This window comes from Centruroides vittatus, unplaced genomic scaffold (assembly GCF_030686945.1).
Source record: "Centruroides vittatus isolate TY-2023 unplaced genomic scaffold, ASM3068694v2 contig_817, whole genome shotgun sequence".
In the NCBI taxonomy this organism is placed as follows: Eukaryota; Metazoa; Arthropoda; class Arachnida; order Scorpiones; family Buthidae; genus Centruroides; species Centruroides vittatus.
In genome coordinates this window covers 2,378,581-2,403,176 of record NW_027122532.1, presented here as the reverse complement: position 1 = coordinate 2,403,176, position 24,596 = coordinate 2,378,581, and the positions used below count along the sequence as shown (strand labels likewise).

The following is a 24,596-nucleotide window of genomic DNA, read 5'->3' as shown; positions in this document are numbered from 1 at the left end:
ATGGTAACATCCAATGGGATCAAGCAGCAATTATAAAAACGACGACAAATAGGCAAATGGTCAAACATCTTGAAAGATTGGAAATCTGCAAGGCGCACATGACAACTGGTTGTATAAACCATAGAGATGCAGACTCATTGTCTACCATGTGGAGATCCTTTTACATTAATTAATGTTATTAACGGACAATGCTGGTTTCATTGGATCTTATATACAAGGTGTTTTTTTTTTAAACTGACGGTACTCAGAGACATCTGTAGAGCAATCTAACAGCCGAACTGTCGCCAAATTTGGGAGAGTGACTAAGGACGACATGGGAAAGAGATTCCGCGAAGAAAAAAGTAGTACCCAAATTTTCCGGTAGGGGTGGATTTGGCGCTGTTGTAGCAAAACAGCTAAGAATCTGCATAAAATCCAGCTGCAATTAACAAACACACGAATGAATAATCAGACAGAGGTTTCAGTGTAATAACGAAAGTTTAATTAATCAGCAAATAACCTTCTCCCTTCTTCAATGTGATCACCGTCCTGCTGGACAACTCATTGCATCCTGAACACCGTGTTCTCTATGGCCGAACGTAACATGGCCGACCGCAGGAATGTTCATCACAGTTCGAGAAATGTTGTCCTTCAAAGTCATCAAGTTTGGGACACTACCAAGATAGACCTTGGACTTTAAGTAACCCCACAGGAAAAAGTAACATGGGGTTAGATCCGGGGAGCGAGGCGGCCATGCAAGTGGAAAAAAGCGACTGATGACCCTTTCTTCAGTAAAGTGCTGGTAGCTTTTTCGCTACAACAGCGCCAAATCCTCCTCTACCGGCGAATTTAGGTACTACTTTTTTCTTTGCGGAATCTCTTTTCCATGTCGTCCTTAGTCACTCTCCCAAATTTGGCGACAGTCCGGCTGCTAGATTGCTCTACAGATGTTTCTGAGTACCGTCAGTTAAAAAAAAAACACCCTGTATATATTTTTTCCGCTATTTATTTTGTTTATTTATCTATATTTTGTCCGTTTGGGCGTTTTCCGTTAATTTTCATATTTATTCCAAACACATTTTATGTTTTATATTTAATGTTCTATTTTTTTTGTAACCGAGGAAGATCGTTAAAAACGATTGAAAACATTATTATTCTATTAAATTTTGCTGGATTGATAAAGGTGTAGTTTATTTAACTTATTCTACTTCCAGTACATAGTTTTACATACCTATAAATAACTACAGACTAATATGTAGAGCCTATATATATGAAAACTGGTAAGACTGATAGCCACTTAGCCACTGATTATCCGTCCTTACATTATTATAATATATTAATATAAATTAATCAGTAGAATTACCTTTGCTAGTATTTAACTTAAAGATTGCATTATAATTATAATCTAACTAAACATTTAAAGTTAATTATCTCTATCTCAAATGTTAAACCGAACCAAAGTTAATTTTACTACCTAAATGTGTAAGAAGTTTTACTGATTTATAGCGACCAGTCTAAATAATAAAAGCTTTTAAAGTATTTTTTAAAATGTTTTATTTCATTAAAAAAACATAAATTGCAGGATAGATAGATAGATAACACTTTATTGCACCAAAAATACATCCACGCTGGATCCGCGCTGGATCCAGCTGGAATGATTTCAATCCAGCAAAAATCCAGCTGGATTCAAAACACTGCTGGATTGCAATCCCTAGCGATGACCTCCTGGACTATGGAAGCTGGAATCAGTCTTATGTCCAGGACTGGAGACACTGGATTCAGACCTTCCTGGATGATCGCACCCTTTCCAGAGTTGATCGGGTTTTTATGCCATCGTGGTTGGCACTGAGCCAGTCTATTATTCAATGCTCGATGACTACTTTGCTGACTCGCGATGACTAGGACTTCTGTTTTCTCTTTCTGATCGGATCGGATGTGTAATCAACATCCAATCGATTTCCTATCAAACTTGCGGGTCGGGAACCCTTTTTTAACTCTCGAATTCACGCCCTCAAAACCTGCGGGCTCACACTAGTTAATATAATAGATATGTTGCTTGAAACTAGAAAATTAAGCAAAGAACCTAAATTTCATAATAATAATATATATGATAATGGTGATATGCAAACCTGAGCATTGATCTATATTTATTTTTCCACTCCAATGCATGTAACTATACCAGAAATATCCAGCACAAATTATACTTACTAAAAATAATGAAAAACAAAGGTTTTTGACGAATTTTAAATCATCGTATTGAGGTAAAAGCTAGTCGAATGTCAATACGAAAATTCGAACGTCGCGTGACTACTTAAAAATGTCAAAAATGTTTGTTTTTCATTATTGCAGTAAGTATAGTTTGTGCTGGATATTTCTAGTATAGTCATGTGTGTTAGATGTAATTAATCTAGTTTTGGTAGTACATATTTATTGTTATTTATCAACTTACAGGATGATTAGTCACAGCATATTGCAATGCAAGTATCTATCTGGAAACACTACAAATTCTCACCATCTATATGCTGAATCATCACCATATACAAAGTGTTCTAAAATGAATGTTACCAGTTTAAATTACTGTAATTATGTTAGTTATTTCCGAGAATTATGCAACATACATCAGTTGACAGAGTAACCATCTGAGTTTTGTTTCCCATCTGCATTCAAATGTCTTGCCATCTGCTACTTCTAGGAAGTGCTGAGCAACTCTACAACAAAAATGGTGATTCCACAGTAAGGAAGGTGTTCTGCAGTTTGCAAAGTTGGAATCATTCATTGTCGTGCAAGAGCTGTAAAGTTGTGGCTGCTGTGGGAGGAGTGACAATGAAAATGCCTTAGTGAGCATATGAAGAATTTGAATATCAGTCGGATGTGTGCCATGCAAGACGAGGCGTGTGCATTGAGAAAGTGTAATGGGCCAAATGTGAAAAGGTTTTCCAGTGTTTTAATGTACTGTACATTACATTTCAGATAATAATTAAGATAATTACAATAATATAAAATGGTAGAATTCTTTTTGGAAGACCCTGTATATTTGCCATTTATGATAATGCTAACAATGGCTAAATCAACAAATAACCTCACTACAAACCCAATACAATATATAACTACAAGCCAACCAATGCCATATGTCGTCAGGCTAGATATCGGCTATAACATTAATAAATTATGAAACAATTTGGTAGAGGGAGGTGTTAGGCGCCATCTCTTAATAATACCAAATTGTTTCGTAATTTATTAATATTATAGCCAATATCTAGCCCGATGTCGTATGGCATTAGTTGGCTTGTAGTTATAAAGGCTAAACCAGTTTATAATTGTTATTACAAAACATTGAGAAGTCTTCGCATAAGCACTGTTGATTAAGGTTAATGAAATGAGTTGAGGTACTCTCCTTGAAGTGAATATTGGTGAGTGTATGGTGCTTCCTAAGAGCCATGTTATGCAGATAAAAAGACATTTAGTACAAGTCTATAATGAATTGTGTGAATTAACTTAATTATAAATATATTTTTGAGTATAATGAAATTAATATTAAACAATTTCTGAAATACTTTTTACATGTATCTTTTCAGGTCTTAATGGAGAAGTTATATATTCAATAACAGAAGGCAATGATAATCAGAGTTTTCATATTGATCCAACTTCTGGTTCTGTAACTATAATAAAACCCTTAGATTATGAAAAAACAAAAGAATATCATTTAAATCTCACTGCTTCAGACAGAAGTTTTAAGAGTAAACAAGCCACAGCAATGTTAACTATAATTGTGACAGATATTAATGACAATCCTCCTCTCTTTTCTTCTCCGATATATGATGTATATATTGCCGAAAATGAACCGGCAGGAACGTCGATAACTCATCTGACTGCTTTGGATATAGATTCTAGTCGAAATGCCATCATTCAATACTCGATTGTCGGGGGAAGTTCAAAAGATATGTTCTCTGTTGGAATTCATTCGGGTATTATTCTTTCCAAGATCACTTTTGATTATGAAGAAAATAATCTTTATCCTTTGGAAGTTATTGCGAGCAATCCGGGATCGAATCAGTTTAGCTCTACGAAAGTTAATATTCACATTACGAGCAAAAATGAATTTTATCCACGTTTCATTCAGCCTGTTTTCCAATTCACTGTTTGTGAATCAGCTGGAATTAACACTGCTGTTGGAACGCTTCAGGCAACGGATGAAGATACGGGACCCGATGGCGAAATATTTTATTTACTTGTTGGAAGCAGTAACGATCGAGGATTTCGAATCGAGCCCAACACTGGTATTATTACTGTTGCACGTAGACTCGACAGGGAATCTCAGGCAAGAGTTGTATTAACGGTGATGGCAAAAAATATGGGAAGCATCAGAGGAAATGATACTGACGAAGCACAAGTTGTTGTTAGTATAGAAGATGGTAACGATCCTCCACTCTTTATGAAACAAGCTTATGAAATCCACACAAGTGAAGCTTCTCCATTGGGTACTTCTGTAATTATGGTATCTGCAACAGATAAAGATGTTCATCCAAACAATAATCATTTTACGTACTCAATTATAGACGGAAATATCGGTAAAGCATTTATGGTCGATTCTCAGTCCGGACTGATTCAAACTGCCGCAATGTTAGATAGGGAAACTATAGCAGTTTATAATTTAACAATTGCAGCAATCGATACCGGAACTCCCCCTCAAACCGGTACTACTCTAGTTAAAATTTTGATAGACGACGTTAACGATAACGGTCCCATCTTTGATCCACCGGACGTTCTCGGTTACGTGATGGAAAACGAACCCGCATACACGAGCGTCACGGTCCTCAGCGCAACCGATCCCGACCTGCCTCCGAACGGTGCTCCCTTTATGTATTTTCTCGTCGGAGGTGATTACAAAGAATATTTTGAAATTGATCGTCACACGGGATTAGTCAAGACAACGCAACAGATCGACAGAGAAATTTCTCCTACAATTCAATTAGTAGTAGAGGTGCACGACAGCGGAGTTCCACAAATGAAATCTCGTCACTCAATTACAATCATAGTAATGGATAAGAACGACAGCCCTTCTTCTCCAAGAGCTCTGACGGTTTTGGTATGGATATTCAATAATATATTTCCGGGCGGGAAAATAGCACACATTCATCCATTTGATCCCGACATGACCGGTCAGTACATGTGCAATTTACTAGAAGGAGATTCCTCAGTGTTTAGAATACCAACAAAATGTGATCTTCATGCAATAAGACTATTAAATCCTAATAATTATACTTTAACTGTAAGTGGTAACGATGGAAGACACCCTGACGTAACATCTACAATTCGAGTACAGTTTATGACTTTCAATAATAAAACAGTAGAGAACAGCTTGACTTTAAAACTATTGAATCATTCTGCAGATGACTTTCTGACACAACAATTTGAAAGATTTCAGAAAGCAATTGGCGAAATATTTAAGGTAAGTAAATTTTATTAATGAACAGTAATTACTTATCATCTCAAATTAATTTGGTGTCACACAGAAAACTGAAAATGGTACAAATTTACACCACTCTCTCTTTCAGTTTTCCATGTGACACTGAATACTATTCAAATATTAACTGTATCCCATCCTTAAAGCTTGAAATATATGCAGAGATATTTGCTTAGATAGTAGCCACAGCTATTATTCAAATAAAACCCATATATATACCGTGTCAACATTAATTGTACTGTACCTTTATGTTTAAATATATAGATATATCAATTAATACAGGTAAACAAGCCTGAATTATTCTAATATTCTAATGATAATGCCAGAATAGCTTACAGGTTAGTTCTTGGCTGATTGATTAATATAATAGATACCACTTAGTATCTATTATATTAATCGGTCAGTCAATCCCAATTTAGCATGGATGTTTATGATTATCATTTGGAGGGATGCTTTAAAACAATTCATGGCATGCACATTTAATTAATTACATATATTGTAAGTGTTTGAGACATTTATTTACTTGTTCAATTGTTATCTGTTCTCATAAAAATTTATTATTATAAATAAACAAAGATGTGATAAAACTCTGCACCATACAATATTTTAGGAAAGATTCTGGGATCAAAAATAAGCTTAAAATCCTCTGTAAACACTTCTAAAATTTTATTTGTTGTTTTGAAACCGTGTTGTACTGAATTTTTGAGAGTATTAAACACAAGATCATGTTATTAATCAATCACATGGCTTCTTTTCCATCTTTATTTAATTGGATTAATTTAATTGAATTTAATTAAATACTTCTAAAATTTTGTTTTGTTTTCGAGATCTGGCCTGCAATAAAATCCTTAAAGTTTGATATTTTTGGTCTTGTTTACCAACTACTATTATTTTTACTGTAAAACAGATGGATAGTGTAAAATCTTAGAGTATTGTTGTTTACATTTACTACAGAAGGGCTTAATTAGGCAACATTTACTTACCTTCATCCATTCACAGAAGCATAAAAGAATAAATAAAAAATACAAATGTTCTTTAAAAAGTTGACAACTCCAGTGTTAATACTTTGGCAGGCCAGATGTTGAAAATTAAATGGAATTTGAAAAACGTTTATAGAGAATTTTAAGCTTATTTTCAACCGTAGAATCTATCCATAAAGTATCGGCATGAAGTTTTATTACACCCCGTACATATGTTGGGTTTAATATATAAATGATTTGACTCCCTCATTTGGAAAGAATTAATAAATGAAAAGTAAAATCACTTTACAAACAATAACTTTTATATATTAATATTAAAATGTCCTTTGTGTGTGTGTGTATTTGAAAGCATTTAGTACATAAAAGAGATATTTTCTATCGAAGATTTAGTCGGATTCAATGATGTTCTCATTGCTATGTTGTTAACGTGTTTAAATTCTGTGGTAAACAAAATCTATTTATAATAAAGATAATCAATTTGAAACTGTAAACATCTGTTACAGCAGTATTTGGTTTAAGTGTATTAACATTTACAAAGACATTAACAACTGAAAAGCCAATTCATAAGTTAGTCCAATGTTTTAACAATAAAAACACTATCTGAAATATATTGTAAATAGCATTTATTATAGAACCATAAGAGAGAAGAGAGATGTACCAAATAAGGATTCTGTATTAGCATAACTATAAATTTTGATGTGTAGTTTCATATTTTAACAGATAAAAGTTAAGTTTTTATTTAAAAATTGTATTGAAATATCTTTATTTTAATTTAAATATAGCCCACGGGAACACCTATGATATATAGTATCACCACTTTGAATAATCATCTTGAAATGACGATGGCTGTGAAAATGAACGACCACAGTTACATTCCCATTCAAGATGTACTTAGTTCCTTACAGAAAAAAAGTAATTTCTTACGAGGAGTTATAAATCAAGACGAAATTATATTTGGTTTTAATCCGTGCCAAAATTTGCCGTGCGAAAATGGAGGAAAATGTCATAGTTATTTGGATTTACGAGAGTCCCTGTCCATTGTCGATTCTCCGTCTCTAGTTTTCACTTCTCCTACTGTCATTCATCAGTATTCTTGCACTTGCGCTCAAGGATTTTCCGGTCCTCGGTGTCAGTATCAAGAAGATCCGTGCGCACCCAATCCGTGTCTTTCCGGAGGTGTATGTCACCACGACGGCTACGACTTTCAGTGTCTCTGTCCACCCCAGTACCAGGGCAAACGTTGCGAATCCGTCAGAACAGATTTGTGTGCCAATGCTCCTTGCAAGAACGGCGGAACCTGCGAAGAGGCTCCGAACGGTTCGTTTTTTTGTCTCTGCAGACCCGGTTTCCGCGGAGCTCTGTGCGAGCAGACTACCGATAACTGTCGTCCGAATCGTTGCTTGAATGGCGGAACTTGTATCAGTGATAAACCAGGTTCGTGTAGTAGCTATAAAATAAAAGTGAATAGTTATAATGTAATTTTAAAATCTACTAACTATTATAAATTAAGAAATACTAGTTATCAATGATCTAAGTAAACATAATTATACTATGGTTTATAATAAAAGTGTTAATTGTATATTTTAGGTTATCGGTGTCTTTGCGAAGCAAGCTTTTTCGGAAGACACTGCGAAAAATCAAGCTTTGGATTCTATCCTTACTCTTACATGGCATTCCCTGCTCTCAATCCCTCCACCAATGACATTTCTATAGTTTTTTCGACAAACAAACACAACTCTCTTCTGGTTTATAACTACGGAATCCAAACGGGAGGGAGGTCGGATTTCCTGGCCCTGGAAATTATAGACGGAAGACCGAATTTTTCTTTCGGAGGAGCAAGAACTGCCATTGCCACCATCACCATGACCAAATCGGTGGCAGATGGAAAGTGGCACAAGATAGCAGTCATCAGAAATGGTCGAGTGAGTTGAAAATTTTATATTTTACTTTCTATTAAAATAAATTTCAAGTATATATTAAACTAAAAAAATTATTTCTTGTGCTTGTTAGATCTAGCTGCAAAATAATTTTGAATTTCGGTTGAAAATTTCAAGTAGTTAAATGGTGATTTGCCATGCTAATGGAATTCTAATTTCATTTTGTTTAATGTTGTTAAAGACACAAATACATTTGCAAACATTTACAATTATTGTTATCGAATTTTCTTCATAATCAGTAAAATTGATTCTAGAGGTGAAAAAAATAAATGCTATATATCCAATAGGAAACTTAACTTCTGTTTACATCATTCAGCCAGCAGTGTAATTGGTTTTGTTAAGCGAAATGATGTATAACGTCGTCGATAAGTTCTCGACATTAAGCGAGAACTTTCTGTATATTGCTGAATTGAAAAGTCTTTTTTTAATTTTATCACATGGTCTATTCAAAACACTTGTCACCAGTTTATTTATGCCTGTCTCATGAAGTCATAAACCAAGTTGATTATTTTGGTTTGTAATCTATGTCGAAATGCTTTCTGTCAAGGAATTTCTTTGTTAATTTCAGAGACTTTTCACAAACCGACCGACTTGTATAATTACAGTAGAGCGTCGTTTATCCAAATCAATTGGGGACTGGGGTCGTTCGGATAACCGATTATGTACGAAAAAATATATTAACCTATTCCACGTTAAAATTTTTCTCCGTCGCGTGTTGCTTCGAGTTGAATTTTCGCCAATTTTAAGCCTAATGAAAATTTTTATAATAATAATCGTGGCTATTGTATTGTTAAAAATTATTTCTTTGTTTTGGACATATGAAATAAATATATTGAAAAATATAAAAACAAAGAAAATTATACTTTAGAAGTTAATCTAGTATCAAAAACGTTCGATTTGGCACGACACAGTCGGACCGGAGAGCTTTCGATTAATCGGCTTTTGGATAAACGACGCTCTACTGTATTTTTTTTATTCTTTTTTTTAACATAAACTTAATTTGTATAAATTGTGTCCAGAAAATGTAGACAGAAATAAATTATCATCAATTTTAAACCAGCTAGAATAGTACGTTCCTCTTCTAAATATATATTTTAAGCTTATCTTCAGTTTTTCTAATAATGAAAGTGAAATTCTCAATTAAAATGTGACCAATTAAATAAAAGAAAATTTTTTGTGAAACGTTTTAAAGTTAATAAATTGTATCTTAACAGGTTGCCTCGGTCTCCGTAGCCGACTGCAATGAAAATGGAGAAACTTGTGAAGAATGCTTTCACGGAAACACCACCTGTTCGATGTCCACCATTGGGCACATTGGGTAAAAATATTAACTTTTGTTTAATTCTTAGAAGTTAAATTGGCTTTGATTTAACTTGTAACTAAATGCAGAGATAATTTTACATAACAGAGATTTTAAATCGAGAAGAAAAGTCCATGCAAAATCTATATTAGATACTGCCAAACGATCTGCCGGATTGTTTATTGGGTTATTTTAATAATTAGATATGAAGCAATTTGGCTAGAGGTAGGCAGTCGGGCTGCCACTTTGTGATGAATTAATTTCTTATTGTTAAGTTTAAATTTAGAATATTCTGGAAGAAAAGTTTTAATCTAACTCTGAGGCCAAACTCCAGAACTCCTGCTTATCTTTACTGGTAAGCAGGAGTTTCAGGTTCAATCTTTAGTTTTTAATTTGTTATCAGACCAGCTCTGGATAAATCAAAAAATTTTGACTGTTGATATTTATGGAAGGAACTGAAGAAACAAATTTTAATAATATTTTTCTAGGACCCTTAACTTCCATGCTAATTTATTTTACCTGGGTGGAGTGCCTTCTATCGAGCCCATAATAGAAAGACCGGGTCAGATTGCCGCAGACGATTTCGTGGGTTGCGTGCACAGCGTGGCCGTCAACGGACGGATGTTGGATCTGGGATCGCCGGTAAAATCCATGCACACGGCCACGACCTGCGTCAGATCCGAACTATGTCCCAACGTGGCCGCCTGCGGTCAAAACGGACACTGTCGAGACACGTGGTTTGCTTCGTCCTGCCTCTGTTCCTCCGGAGTTACGGCTCCAAACTGTAATGATGGTAAGTTGTAATTTTATTATTCATTCGTATAGAAAATGATTTCTTTTTTTATTGTATTAGTTGTCAACTATGAAATGTCCATTTCTTAGTGCACTTTCCTTGCATATGTAAAGTGGCAAGAACTACATCGAAACAGAGGGTGTCACACAGTTATTTTGTTTTAAGATGCAGACTACTATGAGTTTTAATGCTTTTTGAGTTCTGTAAAGGATCAAATTCAGCTCAGGCTACAAGGAACATCAATGCTGTTTACAAAAATGCACTGAGTGAATGGAAGTGTCATTGACAGTTTGCGAAATTTTGATTTAGGGATATCAGCTTTGAAGTTTCACCCACACAGATGAACAACGAGACCTTACGAACTCTTGCAGAGTCCAACCCAAGGCAGTGCTTTCCTTGTGCTTTTGTACTGCACTCTGTACTCACAAGGCAGTACAAAAGCATAGAGAAAGGCATTTGGATTCCACATCAGCTTTCCAAACAAATCCACATTCAAAGACAGTCAACTTCTTTAAGAAAAAAATGCAAAATTTGGTGACAAGATGAGGGAAAGTTATATTAATGAATTCTGTTGTGTTCACATTCAATGTATCATAAAAACCTGTTTAATAAGTTGGACATTTCATAGTTGACAATGCAATATATATATTCTGCCATACCCAAGTACACCATCCCACAAATCCCAACTAAATTTTATTAACGCCAACATAATATCTGACTACCAGGCAGTGGCATAGCTAGCATGGGTGTCACCCTTTTTAACTCTTATTACAATTCAACAGTGTTTTATAAATCTTCACACTCGAGCAACTTGAATGTTATATTTAATATGCAATGTCGCGACGTACGAGTTTAGATTTATAGAATAAATCATAGTAAGATTTTTAGCCGGTGCGAGCCCTCGTAGTGAAGAAACTGTCACGGGAGGTGAGCCGTCGACCCTTTTTTTTTTAGGTACACCCCTACACGGGTGACACCCGGGGTGGGTCGCCCCCACCACCCCGCCCTAGCTACGCCTATGCTACCAGGGCCTATTTAAATAATATGCAGCTCATACCACACAAGATCTAAGATCCCAGTTAGTACAGCATTACCACTACTGACACATAAGCCTAGGTTACAAATGCCTAAAGTGTTACTATAGGTAATTCATTAGAAAAAAAACCCACTAAGTTTATAAAAGAGTTTGAACTTACAGCAGGCAGTTATGCAATTCTAATTGACCCTATTGACATTTATATAATAACTTAGAATATGATAGTACTATAAAAATTAATAAATTCTAAGAAATTTTCTTTTAAAAAAAACCCTAAGAACTACAAGTGAAATTTACTTTTGAAATTCACTGGTCTTTCTCTATTTTTAAACTCTGTCGAAATCAGAATTAAAAAAGTGAATTTCACTTGTAGTTCTTAGGGTTTTTTTAAAAGAAAATTTCTTAGAATTTATTAATTTTAATATTTGAGTAACTGATCCCATTGTTTTATTATTTATTTATCATTTGATACTACTATTGTTGATACCAATATAAAGATTTCCTTTTTGTTCATTTAGACATGTGGAATAAGTTTGTACATAAAATTCTTTTTTGCAGATAACCAAAATTATACTGTGTTTTCCTGAAAATAAGGCCTAGTACAGGTTTTGCCGAATTGCTAAATATAAGGCCTCCCCGGAAAGTAAGACCCGGTTGTTCACAAACTGCAACGTCCCAAACATATTTGACACACCACTTAAACCTACTTTTAATATATTGTTTATATTTCTACATGAAATATACAAAATATTTGTGCCCTGTTCTAAACACAAAAACGTTTATTGTAATTTCGTATGGATAACTGACAAGTTTGCAAAATAAATACAGTAATTTTAAGAATCCTAGCAAATGGTGACAAGAAACAAGGAATAAGATTCTTTACTACATGCAATATCCAGGAGGGTAAAGCCTGGAGAGAGAGATTATAGCAGTGATTCTCAAAGTGGGGGTCGCTGAAAAATTTATGCCAGATCATTTTTTTCAAATATTTTATAAATTTACTATGGATTCATGTTTAGAAATAATAGAAATAAAAAATATATAAAATAATTTTTACTTAAATAAATTGCACGTATAAATAATAAAAACAATATTTATATTTAAATACGAGCCTAAATATAATATTGATAAATTTGTGCGCTATTGGGGAAATCCCCGAGTTCCACTCTCTGCCTAAACTATGATAGAACGGCGTTTGCTAGCAGCGTTGCGTCTGTAGGCAAGTCAGGTTAGAAATACAGTAGAGCGTCGATCGACCGAAAGCGTTTCGGTCAGAAAATTTGAATTTCCGCTAGCAATATTTGGCTCTGTCTTGGGATACGCCGATATTATTTTAGTTGATATGCGTTTTTAGCTGGCAGCACCGGCGTGACCACGAGAGGGTACTTAAGGATGCGCCAGTATTTGAACGAGACTTTTTTCCCATTGTGAGTGGTAAGTTTTGCTTGTTTTTCTGAAGACTGTGTTGTGTTGAATTGGAACGTTTTGAGACTAGATTAACTTCCGAAATATAATGTTTTTTGTTTTTATATTTTTCAATATATTTATTTTGTTTGTGAAAAATAAAGAAATAATTTTTTTTTAAATTTCGTTAGTCTTAACATTAATCTATTCCATGTTGAAATTTCTCTCAATTAAATTCGGGAGGAGTTAATTTCTTTTGTTTAAATTAACCCTCTCCCTCCGGGATGTTTTTCTACACATACTCATTCTACGGGGGTCCTTTGAAATTTACAAGTGCAAAAGGGGGTCGCGGACCAAAAAGTTCGAGAAACACTGGATTATAGAATGCAAAAAGACAATCATTTTTACAATTGTAATTTGTGGAATTGTTTCATTTGATCCCAGGTGGGACAGGTTTGTCTCCTCTGTGAACATCCACAGTAATAGCCTGTAATATTTTATATTAATCTGCTTCCTTAGATTTAGTCACATTTTTCTATTAGTTGTCTGTTCCTACTAAACAATGGTCAGAAGATTAATTTTGTTATTTTCCTTTGGCAGCCTTGGAACCATTTTTCCTGGGTTCCTCCGATTCTTTTATCGAACTGTTACCTCAAGAGAAGCATCGCAGGGTTCAGGTGTTCGCCAATGGACATCGCCAAAATGAGAAGTGGAAGAATTTACCCGTGACCGACAAGAATGTCAAGAGTTTCTCTTTTATGTTTCGGACTAAATCTCACAATGGACTCTTACTCTATGTGGCAACCGAAGACGACTATACCATTTTACAGGTAAATAGTTTACATCTCAAATACATATTATTGTTATGGAATTGTGGTATGTCTTATCACTATACTTAAGAATTTTGTATGTCCTAAACATGTTATTACAGGTGAAGTCTGATAATTGTAAATCAGTTTTAAAATGTAATAACGTTGACACACAAATGCTATAAGCAAGAAGAAGCTGTAAACTATTACCTACCTACTAGGGGCTTCACAATAAAAATTTCAATAATGTATACCTTCATCCGTCTAATTCCAAGTGAGGATTTGATTTTAAAATGCATCTCCACACTCAAATTAATTGGAAAAACTTTCCTCCTTCAAAATTGAACACAGAATCACCTCCAGCTTCCAGAATAAAAAAGTCCCAATTTTTTTGAAGATCCCACAGAAAAATGTTCCAGTTCTATGGTTTGCTTGCTTGCCCCACGGAGTTGGCCTACTTGTTTCCAATACAGAATATTTACGACAGTTCATCCCCCACAACTCTCGCTTTTCTCCCTTCCTTTATCTCCCCACCACCACTTGCTTTACTTGCTTCACTTCTTCAAAAATTTCTTGACGATCATCAATTCCCAGTGCAACCATTTCTATTTTTTTTTTTTTTTTTTTTTTGGTGACAAAAAGTGTCACATTGATTTTATATTTTATATATTTATATATACAGTAGATTTAATGTAGTGATTTCTTAATAGAAGTCCATTTCTATTCAAACCTTTTCTAATTGGCAAGTGGAATTTATTGTGTGTGATTGGGTCCACAATAATTATTTAATTACAGCTTTTTCTAAAACTGGCAACAAAAAGCAATTTGACTTCAGAGAGAGTAGAGAATTCACTTTGTACCATGCATTCTGGAAAATGAAATGCAGGGCTGGCTCAATGGGCGAGATGACTGTCTCAAGTGGCAAAATGAGCAGTCAAAAAATGTTCAGAACAAGGAAAATAAAAATAGCAATTCCCATAATTGTACTTTAAAGCTGTTATAAGTAGTTCATAGAAGAATACCAAAAGTCATTTCAGTTATCAATCAGTTGAAGAGTTCTCCAAATAATCATCATCAGATGTTTTATGCACAAAAATCAATCTTCAAGTGGAACAGAATGTTGTTCCACTAATTTAGTTCTTACCCACCATTTTGATCACTTAACACTAGATGGTGCTCACCACCTGTACAAGTTTACTGGAGTACTTCATTAAAAATATTAGAATATCATTTATACTGGAATTTACACCATTCTTTGATGTATTTCAAATGTTACAGATCCACGAAGGGAAGATCGTGTACGCAAGCGAGACGAAGTCCAAGCATAAAGTCAGCGAGTCCATGGAGGGAACCAGAGTTGATGATGGCAATTGGCACAGAGTGGTGCTGGAACGTGGCCCGGGACAGCGCTCTTCTGTCAATCTGACTGTTGACTCTCGATGGAAAGAGATTGATTCCGAAACAACTCATGACTTTTTGGATGCTTATCTCACTTCGTTTGTGGTGGGAGGACGATTGGAAAATCTAGGAAAATCTGACCACACCTTTGCTGGTTTGTATTCTTTTTTAAATCTTTTGATTAATAATCTTTCATTGATATCATTATATAGCCCCGGTATTAACATTAATACTTTTGAAACAGGTTTTCAAGGTTGTGTCAAGGAAATGGCTGTCAATGAAGAAATTCAAGCATTAAACAGTACAAATGGATATTTTAAACTAATTCCTCATGGAAACGTGCAAAGAGGCTGTGGAGATGAAGCACTGGGTTTGGACGTGGTACCCACTGATCCTCTGAGCATCGGGATCATCCTGGTGATTGTGTTCTTCATCATTCTGATTGTGGTCATCCTGGTCAGTTTCTTGGTCTTCCGCAGGCGGAAACTGAGGAGAGAAAAGGCTCCAGGACACATCAAACAGAATGGAAATGCCTTCCTGACCGGTTCCAATAATGACAACCAAAGAACTCACCAAGATGGCAATTACTCTGAGAGTGCCACCACTGAAGACATTTTGAGAAATCATCTGTCACAGGATCTGGTGCCCAAGAAGATGAAGGACCGTGAAGTGGCTGCCGATCGCCCCCAACGTCCTGACATCATAGAAAGGGAAGTGTTAAATAAGTCATCTGCTTCACCAACACACAGGATTGAAGACTCGTCCCTGCAGGATAACAACAAACCCTTTGGCATGTTGAACATAGCAGATTCAGAACCTCCAGAACACTACGATTTGGAAAATGCCAGCAGCATAGCTCCCTCAGACATAGACATTGTCTACCATTACAAGGGGTTCAGAGACGGTAATGTTCACAAATATAAAACGAACCCACACATTCCGAACTACCACAAACACAACCATAGACATAGTCCGCACCAATTTCAGTCAACACCATCAAGGGACAGTCCAAGAAATGTATTGTGTCAGAGTCCCAATGCCATAGCCCCGAGGGAGAGTCCATCTGTTCTGAAAATGCAGAATACGCCACTAGCCCGTCTGAGCCCTTCCAGTGAACTATCTCAACAGACACCCAGAATACTGACCCTTCAGGACATCAGCGGCAAGCCCTTACAGACCGCATTACTAGCGACATCTCAGGGAGTGGGGCCAAAAGAATTCAAAGATCCGCTGACCAATTCAGAGAGGAGCCTCAACAGTCCAGTGAGTCACCTAAGTCATAGTACCAGCAGCATTCATTCGGGGCCAAAATCAAACAGCAAGAAGAAGAACAATGAAAACAACATAACACTAGGACTGACGGCAGAGGAGATTGAAAGACTAAACGCAAGGCCAAGAAACTCTAGTCTGGTGAGCACATTGGATGCCGTCTCTTCTTCCAGTGACGACAATCCAGAAAAGAACAAACTAGCCGAACTCTTGGAAACCAACACAGAACTGTTGGAAGCTCCAGACTCGTCCACAGATGAAAGCGGAAATGACTCCTTTACTTGTTCCGAGTTTGAATACGATAACTATGACAAGGTGCAGAGGGATTTTGGTCCTGGAAACATGATCTTTTCCAAACTGGCTGAAGAAGACAACGAAAATGATGAAGATTCTGCCAAGACTTATGACGGTTTTGACTCTTTCCGGGGTTCTCTGAGCACCCTGGTGGCATCAGATGACGACCTTTCCAACCTTTCGTCATACAAACCTGCCAATGGGTCCATGTTGGGGTGGGACTACTTACTCAATTGGGGTCCCAATTTTCAAAATTTAGTCGGCGTATTCAAAGACATTGCGGAGTTACCGGACACCATCAATGCGAACGGTACGGGACATTCCAAACCCGGAGAAGAATACGTGTGATGAAATACCACTTTCGCACAATTACCGTGGCCAAAAATTTCCTAAAAAGTGCCTTCGATTTGACGTCATTCACCCAGGGAAAACTGAACACCCGAACAGAGGAGGAAGCGATAAAATTATTTTTCTAAGAAATGACGTCAGCATTTTTTCCTAAACGTCGCTTACCAGTCATTGCGTATTTATAATTAGGCAATTGCCTAGCAACGCACCATACGGGTGATCGGAAAGTCACGAATCGTTTGTCGTAAATACTCTTTTGGTCCGGACATTCGTCGAATGAACCGCCATCCATTTACCACTCTACAAGTACCTCATATTTAAAAAAAAAATACCTAGTCAACACTAACTTTGTTTTCTTTTTATTTGTTTTTCTTCCATGTGAGAGCGAACGAGTTTCCATTGAAGAAACATTTGCATAAGTTAAGACGTATGTTGTACCTATAGAAAATTATATTATATATATATAAATAAATAAATAAAAAAATATACGTGTATTGTATAAATACGGTTTTAAAATGACCCTGACCATCTGGAACAAAGCAGTATTTTTCTAGGCAGATGACACTATACTCCCCTCTGGTACATCCACTGTTTGTGCGCCTTTTCTCTAATATTTTCAAATTGTATTTAGTTCAAAGTACTTAATTTATTAACACTTCCCTTCCTTGTAATAGCAAAAGCAAATTATTAAGCAAGCCTTTTAGATTCAAAAACAGAGCAAAACGAAATCATGTGGCTATTTTTATTCGTGTGCGAAAATCGAACAGGGTCACCTTGTTTTCGTATAGAAAATCTTGTAAAAAATACACGAGGGAACTATTTTTCTGTCCGTTCCACCATGTTCTAACGAAGATGTTATTGTATTGTTCAGTGTGAGTGAATACGGTGCCAAGAATCAAATATTTTTTTTTTCTCGTCTGCTTAGACTCACAACCTTTTTAACAAATAAAGCAGTTTTTTTAAATAAAAAAAGTGTTTGTTTTATTATTTAAATATAACACTTAATGCCTATTCCTTTTCCAGAAAGAACAAATTTTATATCGGGTATTCTTTCGTTGGTCTCACTTTAAAAAATGGAACCCAATGTTGCAAATGTCAATTCATGGAGGTCCATGGGTCAACTTAACTGAAATCCTTGATATAAATATGCATGCACACACAAACTAAACGGGTCTATTTGTAAAACAGGTGATGCTTTTTAAGATATGGAAGGGAATATTTACTCTAAGAGGACCTTTTTTTACCTCATACCCATCTCATGGAGGGCAGAGCCCAACAGATACAATCAACTATTTCTTCCCAAAACAGTCCTACATTGTATTAATTTACATCACTTCATAATGAAATAGAAATCTGTTAAATAATTAACAACATTACACAATGAAATATTTGTTTATTTATAATTGTGGCTTTGGAAAAATAGCAAATAAAATGTTACTTTTCTTAGTATAAGTAAAATTGTGCTTGCTTTTAAAAATCATATTCACCACTGTTGGCTTTAGAATTGATCAGAGTCACAGTCACTTTCACTGCCATTCAAAATAAAAATTAGTGGATGGCATCCTTTGCCCAATAAGCTTTCTCTACTTTTTGACATGTGCACAGTATTTTTCCAGCTTTCAACTGTTTTTTTTTTTTTTTCGTGTCAATGTCAGTTGAGGTATGTTTAAACTGCAGATATATTGCCTAAATTGGGTTGGCAATCTTCAACAATTATTGTAACAAAGTAAAACTATGCAGTGGCTCAGCGTGCCACTACCATACATACATACATACATCGGCTGTACACAAGGTATTTAGTTGGCGGAAAAGAGGGTAAGGGAAAGGGGGAGGAGACAGAGGGTACAGTAGCCATACATATGCCGTTCGGAGGGATTCCACTTTTTTATACTGTCTATGTTCGATGCTGGCATGCAGTTTTTAGACTGCAAGGCCGTAGTCCCAAAGGGTCTAAAAGAAAATCCGAGTGTAGCGAACACCAATAATTGAGTGCCGCCACGAATAGCTAAGTGGAAAAGTTAGGCTGTTAGTAGGGAGACTTAATACTATTAACAGCTAGACAGACAGCGTAAAAACAAACGAGCACAACGACAAACGACAAGCCGAACGGACTGACAGAAGATAGATGAGCAAGACCATAATTTTTTTTTTATTTTATTTTTTTTAAACATTAACTTACTAACTAAACTAACCTACCATAACCTAACCAGACAATTAAAACTAACAAACCTAATCTAATTTAACCTAACTGGAAACCAAGCTAAGAGTCCCTAATCTAACTTACAACTAGGACTAACTTAAACTAACTGAATTTAGACTGAACTGAAAACGGAAAAAAGAGATTTAAAATACAAAGTTGAAAGACAGCTATATACTAACAGATGAAACAAAGCAAGGAAAAGCTAATTGCCATCCGTGCCCCCACAGTGAATGCTCTCGAGAGCCCCACTAACGGATATGAATGTGAGTAGATGATGGAACATTGTACGTGTGTGAATGAGTTGGTGCAAGTTGCAAGGCCAGTTGTACCTTTCAAGAATAGCAGCTCTCATTAAACTATCCTTAATGTGATTGCAGCAAAAAACTAAGTGAAGAGCAAAAGTGTAAATTGTTAAAATAATTTTTATAGCATTTGATTAAAGTTTGTTCATTATAAAAAGTGTTTTTTCTCTCTCCTGAAAAGTTTGTTTTTTGGCATTTACAACATTATGGCATTGCACACTTCATATATATTTCATGCAATTTTATTTGTGCAAAATAAAAAAATAATTGCGAACGATACAATAGCCACCATCATTTTTTTTCAAAAACGGGAAATTTTCGCATTGACAAAAATACAGTAGTGAACCGAAAATCGGAATCAATTGGGGACTGGGGTTGTTCAGATTAGGGATTTGTTCCGATTACCCATTATGTACGAATAAATATATTAACTTGTCCGATGTTCAAATTTTTCTCCGTTGCGTGTCGCTTCGTGTTGAATTTTCGTCGATTTTAAGCCTAATGAAAATTTTTATAATAATAATCGAGGCTATCGTATCGTTAAAAATTATTTATTCATCTTGTACAAACAAAATAAATATATTGAAGAATATAAAAACATGAAAATTATAGAATTATATAGAATAGAATATATAGAATAGAATATTAAATTTAGAAGTAAATTTAGTATCAAAAATGTTCGATTCGGCACGACACAGTCCGACTGAAAATTGTGCCGATTACCGGCGATTCCGATTTACGAGTCTCTACTGTATTGCAGCAAAAAACTAAGTGAAGAGGTGTTTGGTCCTCCCGAATACCACAATCTCATTGTGGATTGTCCCGAAGGTTAAATCTATGCAAGTATTACTTAAAGTCGCAGTGTCCCGTAAGTAGCTGAGTGAGTGTACAGTACCTAGGGTGAAAATGGCGAAGGATCACAATAGTCGACCTTGGGGATGAAAGTGTAGGCGAGTCTATGAGCCTACCAGTGGTGTCATGGTCCCAGCTGTCTTGCCAGAGAATGAAGATCTGCTTCTTGACGTGATTGTTGATGTATGTGGTAGGAATGTAACTGAAAGTACTAGTGACCGAAGACTTCGCAGCTTTTTTGGCAAGATGGTCAGCAGTCTTGTTGCCGAGAACCCTTGCTTGACCCAGGACCCATTGGAAATCTATTCTAATGTTGTTGTCTAAGTGTCTGAGAATGTGGTGTATGAGATGAACAAGTTTTAAGCAGCTATCAGTCTTCGCAATCCTGTGTAAAGCTACCCTATTTTCAGAATAAATGCAATAGTGTAAGTAGTGTCTTTTGTCCTTCCTACGCCTAATGTGAATTAAGCTCATATAAATAGCTAAAGTTTCCACCTGTCTTATTGAGCAGTGTGTACCTAGATGGAAGCAAGCATTGTGAAGCTCGCGGCCTAAGTCGGAGTAGACTACAAAAGCAGCACCCACTTCGTTATCCGTCTTGGAACCGTCGTTGTAAATCCTAAACATGGGATGATCACCTGGATTTTCAAAGTAAACATCAGGGGCAAGCTGGTGGGAGGAGTGGTAATTGTAAGTCGGGAGAGTATTTTTGTTGATGCTGAATTTTTTGATATCGTCGATCGAGGTCAAACTCGGGGGAATCTTACCTACTCTAACCATTTTGTCGACATCTGAGTTGCTATAATCTTGCCAGGGTAAGGTGAAAAGATTTTCCTGCCAAATAATGCATTTAATTTCTAAGTCGATAGGAGTCAACTCTGACCTTACCAAAAAGGCACTAGTGGGTACGGTCCAATAAGCCTTACAAATGCAGAGAGCTGTAATCCCTTGAACAGATAACAGTTTTTATGGTTATGGACTTTGGCAGCCAGACCTGTACAGCATAGAGGAGTGCTGGCTGAATTGCACCCCTGTAAATAAGCTTAGTAGCATTAGGGCCAAGGCCCTATCAGCCGATTGCAGAGACAGAGTTTACGTTAAACGACGTTTAACAATAGAATGGCCTATAGACGTTGGCTGGCCGAACCGCGGTTTAAAATGCGTTGCAAAGACGACGAGCATCTATTTCTAAACGCCCTCTACACGAACTTCGGCAAAACATTGGCTCTTGCTTTCTTGGCCATTACTCCCCTGTTTTAAGAGTCGTTCGGCCAATCGGGTTATTCGTTTGTGAAGTCAGAAAAGGTCGCCAGCTGTATTCCGAAAGCTTCCGGAAATAAAATCTTAAGGCTGTCAACAACCATTGCTCGGCAGTTAATGACGACCATTTTCCATTTCGTCGCCAATACGGTTTAAAATACGAACAAATTCATATTTAGAAAATTTTTTATACCGAATTTGGAATTCGTCTTCAGAATGGATTTTTAGCAAATTATTTCGACATCGTATTACTGTCACCCTTCGTAACTGTACAAATAAATAATTTTAAATATTTTATTATTACTATTATATATATTTTTTATTTCTATAAAAAGATTTCGGTAATTATTAAAATTGTCTCGTTTGTTTAACAGAACATTCTGTAACTACAATGACCGCGAAATGCCTCGGCCTTTAACGTTTTATAACCGACACGATACTCGAATTGTAAATAAATGCATCTAATTTAAATTAATTGTAGTTTTAAGTCCTCTCCCATTTGAATATCGAAATTTGAACATTTAAAACAAACTTAAAGTATTTAATTTTGTTATTTTTGCTCCAAGCAATTAATTAATGAATAATTTTGTCGATTCGTACCGTTTACAACATTTATCGAAGGAACGATATCCATTTTTTATCTAAACTTTTCCACCAACAAAACTACAAAAAGCCCTCTAAACTTGCTGTCGAGCGAGTCTAGAAAGTAGGTCAAATAACTTGTTTCTAATCGCTGTCTACATTGTGGCAAGCGAGAAACGTCGTCTCTGCAATGAAATTTTTCTGAACCGCAGTCTACCCGATCTGTAAACCGCCGTCGGTCTCTAAACGTTCTCTCTGCAATCGGCTGATAGTGTTCCTAGCAATACTAATGAGGGCGTTGGCCATCTTTTTAGCTTTGTCCATGATGTATTTGATATGGGGTATGAATTTAAGTCTCTCATCAAGAATAACACCTAAATATTTAATTTCCATTGTTGACAAGACTATGTCTTGTTTATAAAATCATACTGCCTGATGTCTTACCAGCTTAGAGGTATGAAGGAGTATATGTCAGGAGTTGAAATTTGGCACAGAGTATTAAGTGCCCAAATTATGCATGCATAAAAAAAACCAGACATGTAGGTAGTCAGGGACCGAAAACCGAGACAAAATAAAATACAAAATGGCAACACTCTCTACAAACGGGCAGTAGTGCGAGATTTGCGCATGCGTTGTTCATTGGTAAGTTGGAAATACGAATATTGTGAAACTGAATTTTGACAAACACGTGCATTGGGAAGTTCGAAAAGCTAATGTTGCTAAATTGAATTTGACAAACGAATCTTTGAAAAAACCCATTTACCTGTCCCGTGTTATTCCTCACATATTTCTGGTCGCCACATGCTAACCTTGATCGATTGACTGGAGATATCTCGTTTCATCGTCAGAACTTTTTGAAACTAGATGGTGCGTCGTTATAATTTTATATTAAAACTAGCTTCCGAAATATAATTATTTTTTCTTTTTACATTTATTAATATATGAAGCGTGCAATGCCATAAGGTTGTAAATGCCATTTTTCTCAAAATACGTTTTATTGAAGAAATGAATTTTAAATGCAATGTTTTTCCTACAAAAAAATATTGTGGCGATAGTGGCGCTTTAAGTGGCTATATTTTGAAGATGAATTTATGTGCAAGCCATAACGTTTTAAGTGCCAAAGTGCAAGCCACGTGACTTTTGGCGCGTAAAATGTTACGGTTTACATTTACATCATTTTGTTATTCCAATTTGTAACGTAGTGAGTTTTTTACGCAGAACCGGATAACCGAATCCCAGTTTATTAATAGTTAACCTTATTATTTGACATTTCAAAATGATATTCGGACTTCCATTAATCTTTCAAATTTGAAGTTTTTAAATACATTTTAACTTTTATTACACTAAATTACCTTATTGTTTATATTTTCCTTTATTTATCATAACTATATTTCAATTGATAAAGATTACAGCCCAGTTCAAGTACCAAAACTGTGGGCTCAACATTGTTGAAGCCAGGAAGCAGTCACTAATAGATTATTGCCAGTTTTTAATGTTAAAATTGATATTGAATTTGTAAATTGTGTTTAATAATTTAAATGTAAGTTTTTGGTATTCAAAACTGTTTTTCAGCTGTAGAAACATTAATTTTATGATCGCAACTGTTTTTGGCATTTACAACTTTATGCACTTGCACAATTTTGGCATTTACAACGTAATGGCTCTAACCCTGTTTTTAAACTTTTTTTGTTTCCTTACCGTCATACTTACGTGTTTGAAATTAAACCCAATGTTTTATTCCAAAGTGTAAATTGTTAAAATACTTTTTCTAGCATTTGATTAAAGTTTGTTCATTAGAAAAAGTGTTTTTTTCTCTCTCCTGAAAAGTTTGTTTTTTGGCATTTACAACATTATGGCATTGCACACTTCATATATATTTCATTTGTGCAAAATAAAAAAATAATTGCGAACGATACAATAGCCACCATTATCTTTTTCAAAAACGGGAAATTTTCGCATTGACAAAAATTCAACCTGGAGCGTCATGCAACGGAGAGAAATTTTAACATTGGATAAGTTAATTTCGGTAAAAATGCATCGTGGATGATCTTGTGGTCGTGGTCGTGGCTGGTGAAGTTTGAATGATCGTGCTCAAAACCAGCAATACCAAAGATGATTGGAGAACGAGACCTGCCGTGAGCGTCGAAGTGATTCGCTTAGTAGTGAGTCCCCGAGACATAGTCTTGTCCCAAATACGACCTTGCCGTTTTACCTGTTTGCTTTATTCTGTGAACGCCTATTTGAAGGGCAAGCTTCTTGACGAGTGGCACATTCCTACCAACTATCATGCTTTTTGCATTTGTCTGTGTTAATGAGTTGCCTATGCCTAATACTCCACTGGTAAATGTTATTGATAATGTCAGTCGTTGCATATGTCCTGTAAGTGCTC

At 35.7% G+C, this 24,596-nt stretch overlaps 1 protein-coding gene and 1 long non-coding RNA gene across 3 annotated transcripts in view; one reads left to right on the top strand and one right to left on the bottom strand.

The window, feature by feature from the left end:
* ft (cadherin-related tumor suppressor fat) overlaps positions 1-17,687 on the top strand; it is a 101,068-nt gene extending 83,381 nt beyond the window's left edge. Inside the window, exons 10-17 of the mRNA XM_067278720.1 lie at positions 3,555-5,428; positions 7,206-7,857; positions 8,011-8,345; positions 9,575-9,678; positions 10,149-10,453; positions 13,494-13,723; positions 14,981-15,254; positions 15,345-17,687. Coding sequence (XP_067134821.1) covers positions 3,555-5,428; positions 7,206-7,857; positions 8,011-8,345; positions 9,575-9,678; positions 10,149-10,453; positions 13,494-13,723; positions 14,981-15,254; positions 15,345-17,011 — 5,441 coding nt within the window. The 3' untranslated portion in view covers positions 17,012-17,687. The remainder of the gene's footprint in view (positions 1-3,554; positions 5,429-7,205; positions 7,858-8,010; positions 8,346-9,574; positions 9,679-10,148; positions 10,454-13,493; positions 13,724-14,980; positions 15,255-15,344) is intronic.
* LOC136982269 (uncharacterized) overlaps positions 7,501-24,596 on the bottom strand; it is a 32,996-nt gene continuing 15,900 nt past the window's right edge. For both annotated transcript variants that reach the window (XR_010881867.1, XR_010881866.1), the window contains 2 exons: positions 10,180-10,442; positions 7,501-7,870 (listed from right to left, as the gene is read on the bottom strand). This is a non-coding gene — a long non-coding RNA (uncharacterized lncRNA). The remainder of the gene's footprint in view (positions 7,871-10,179; positions 10,443-24,596) is intronic.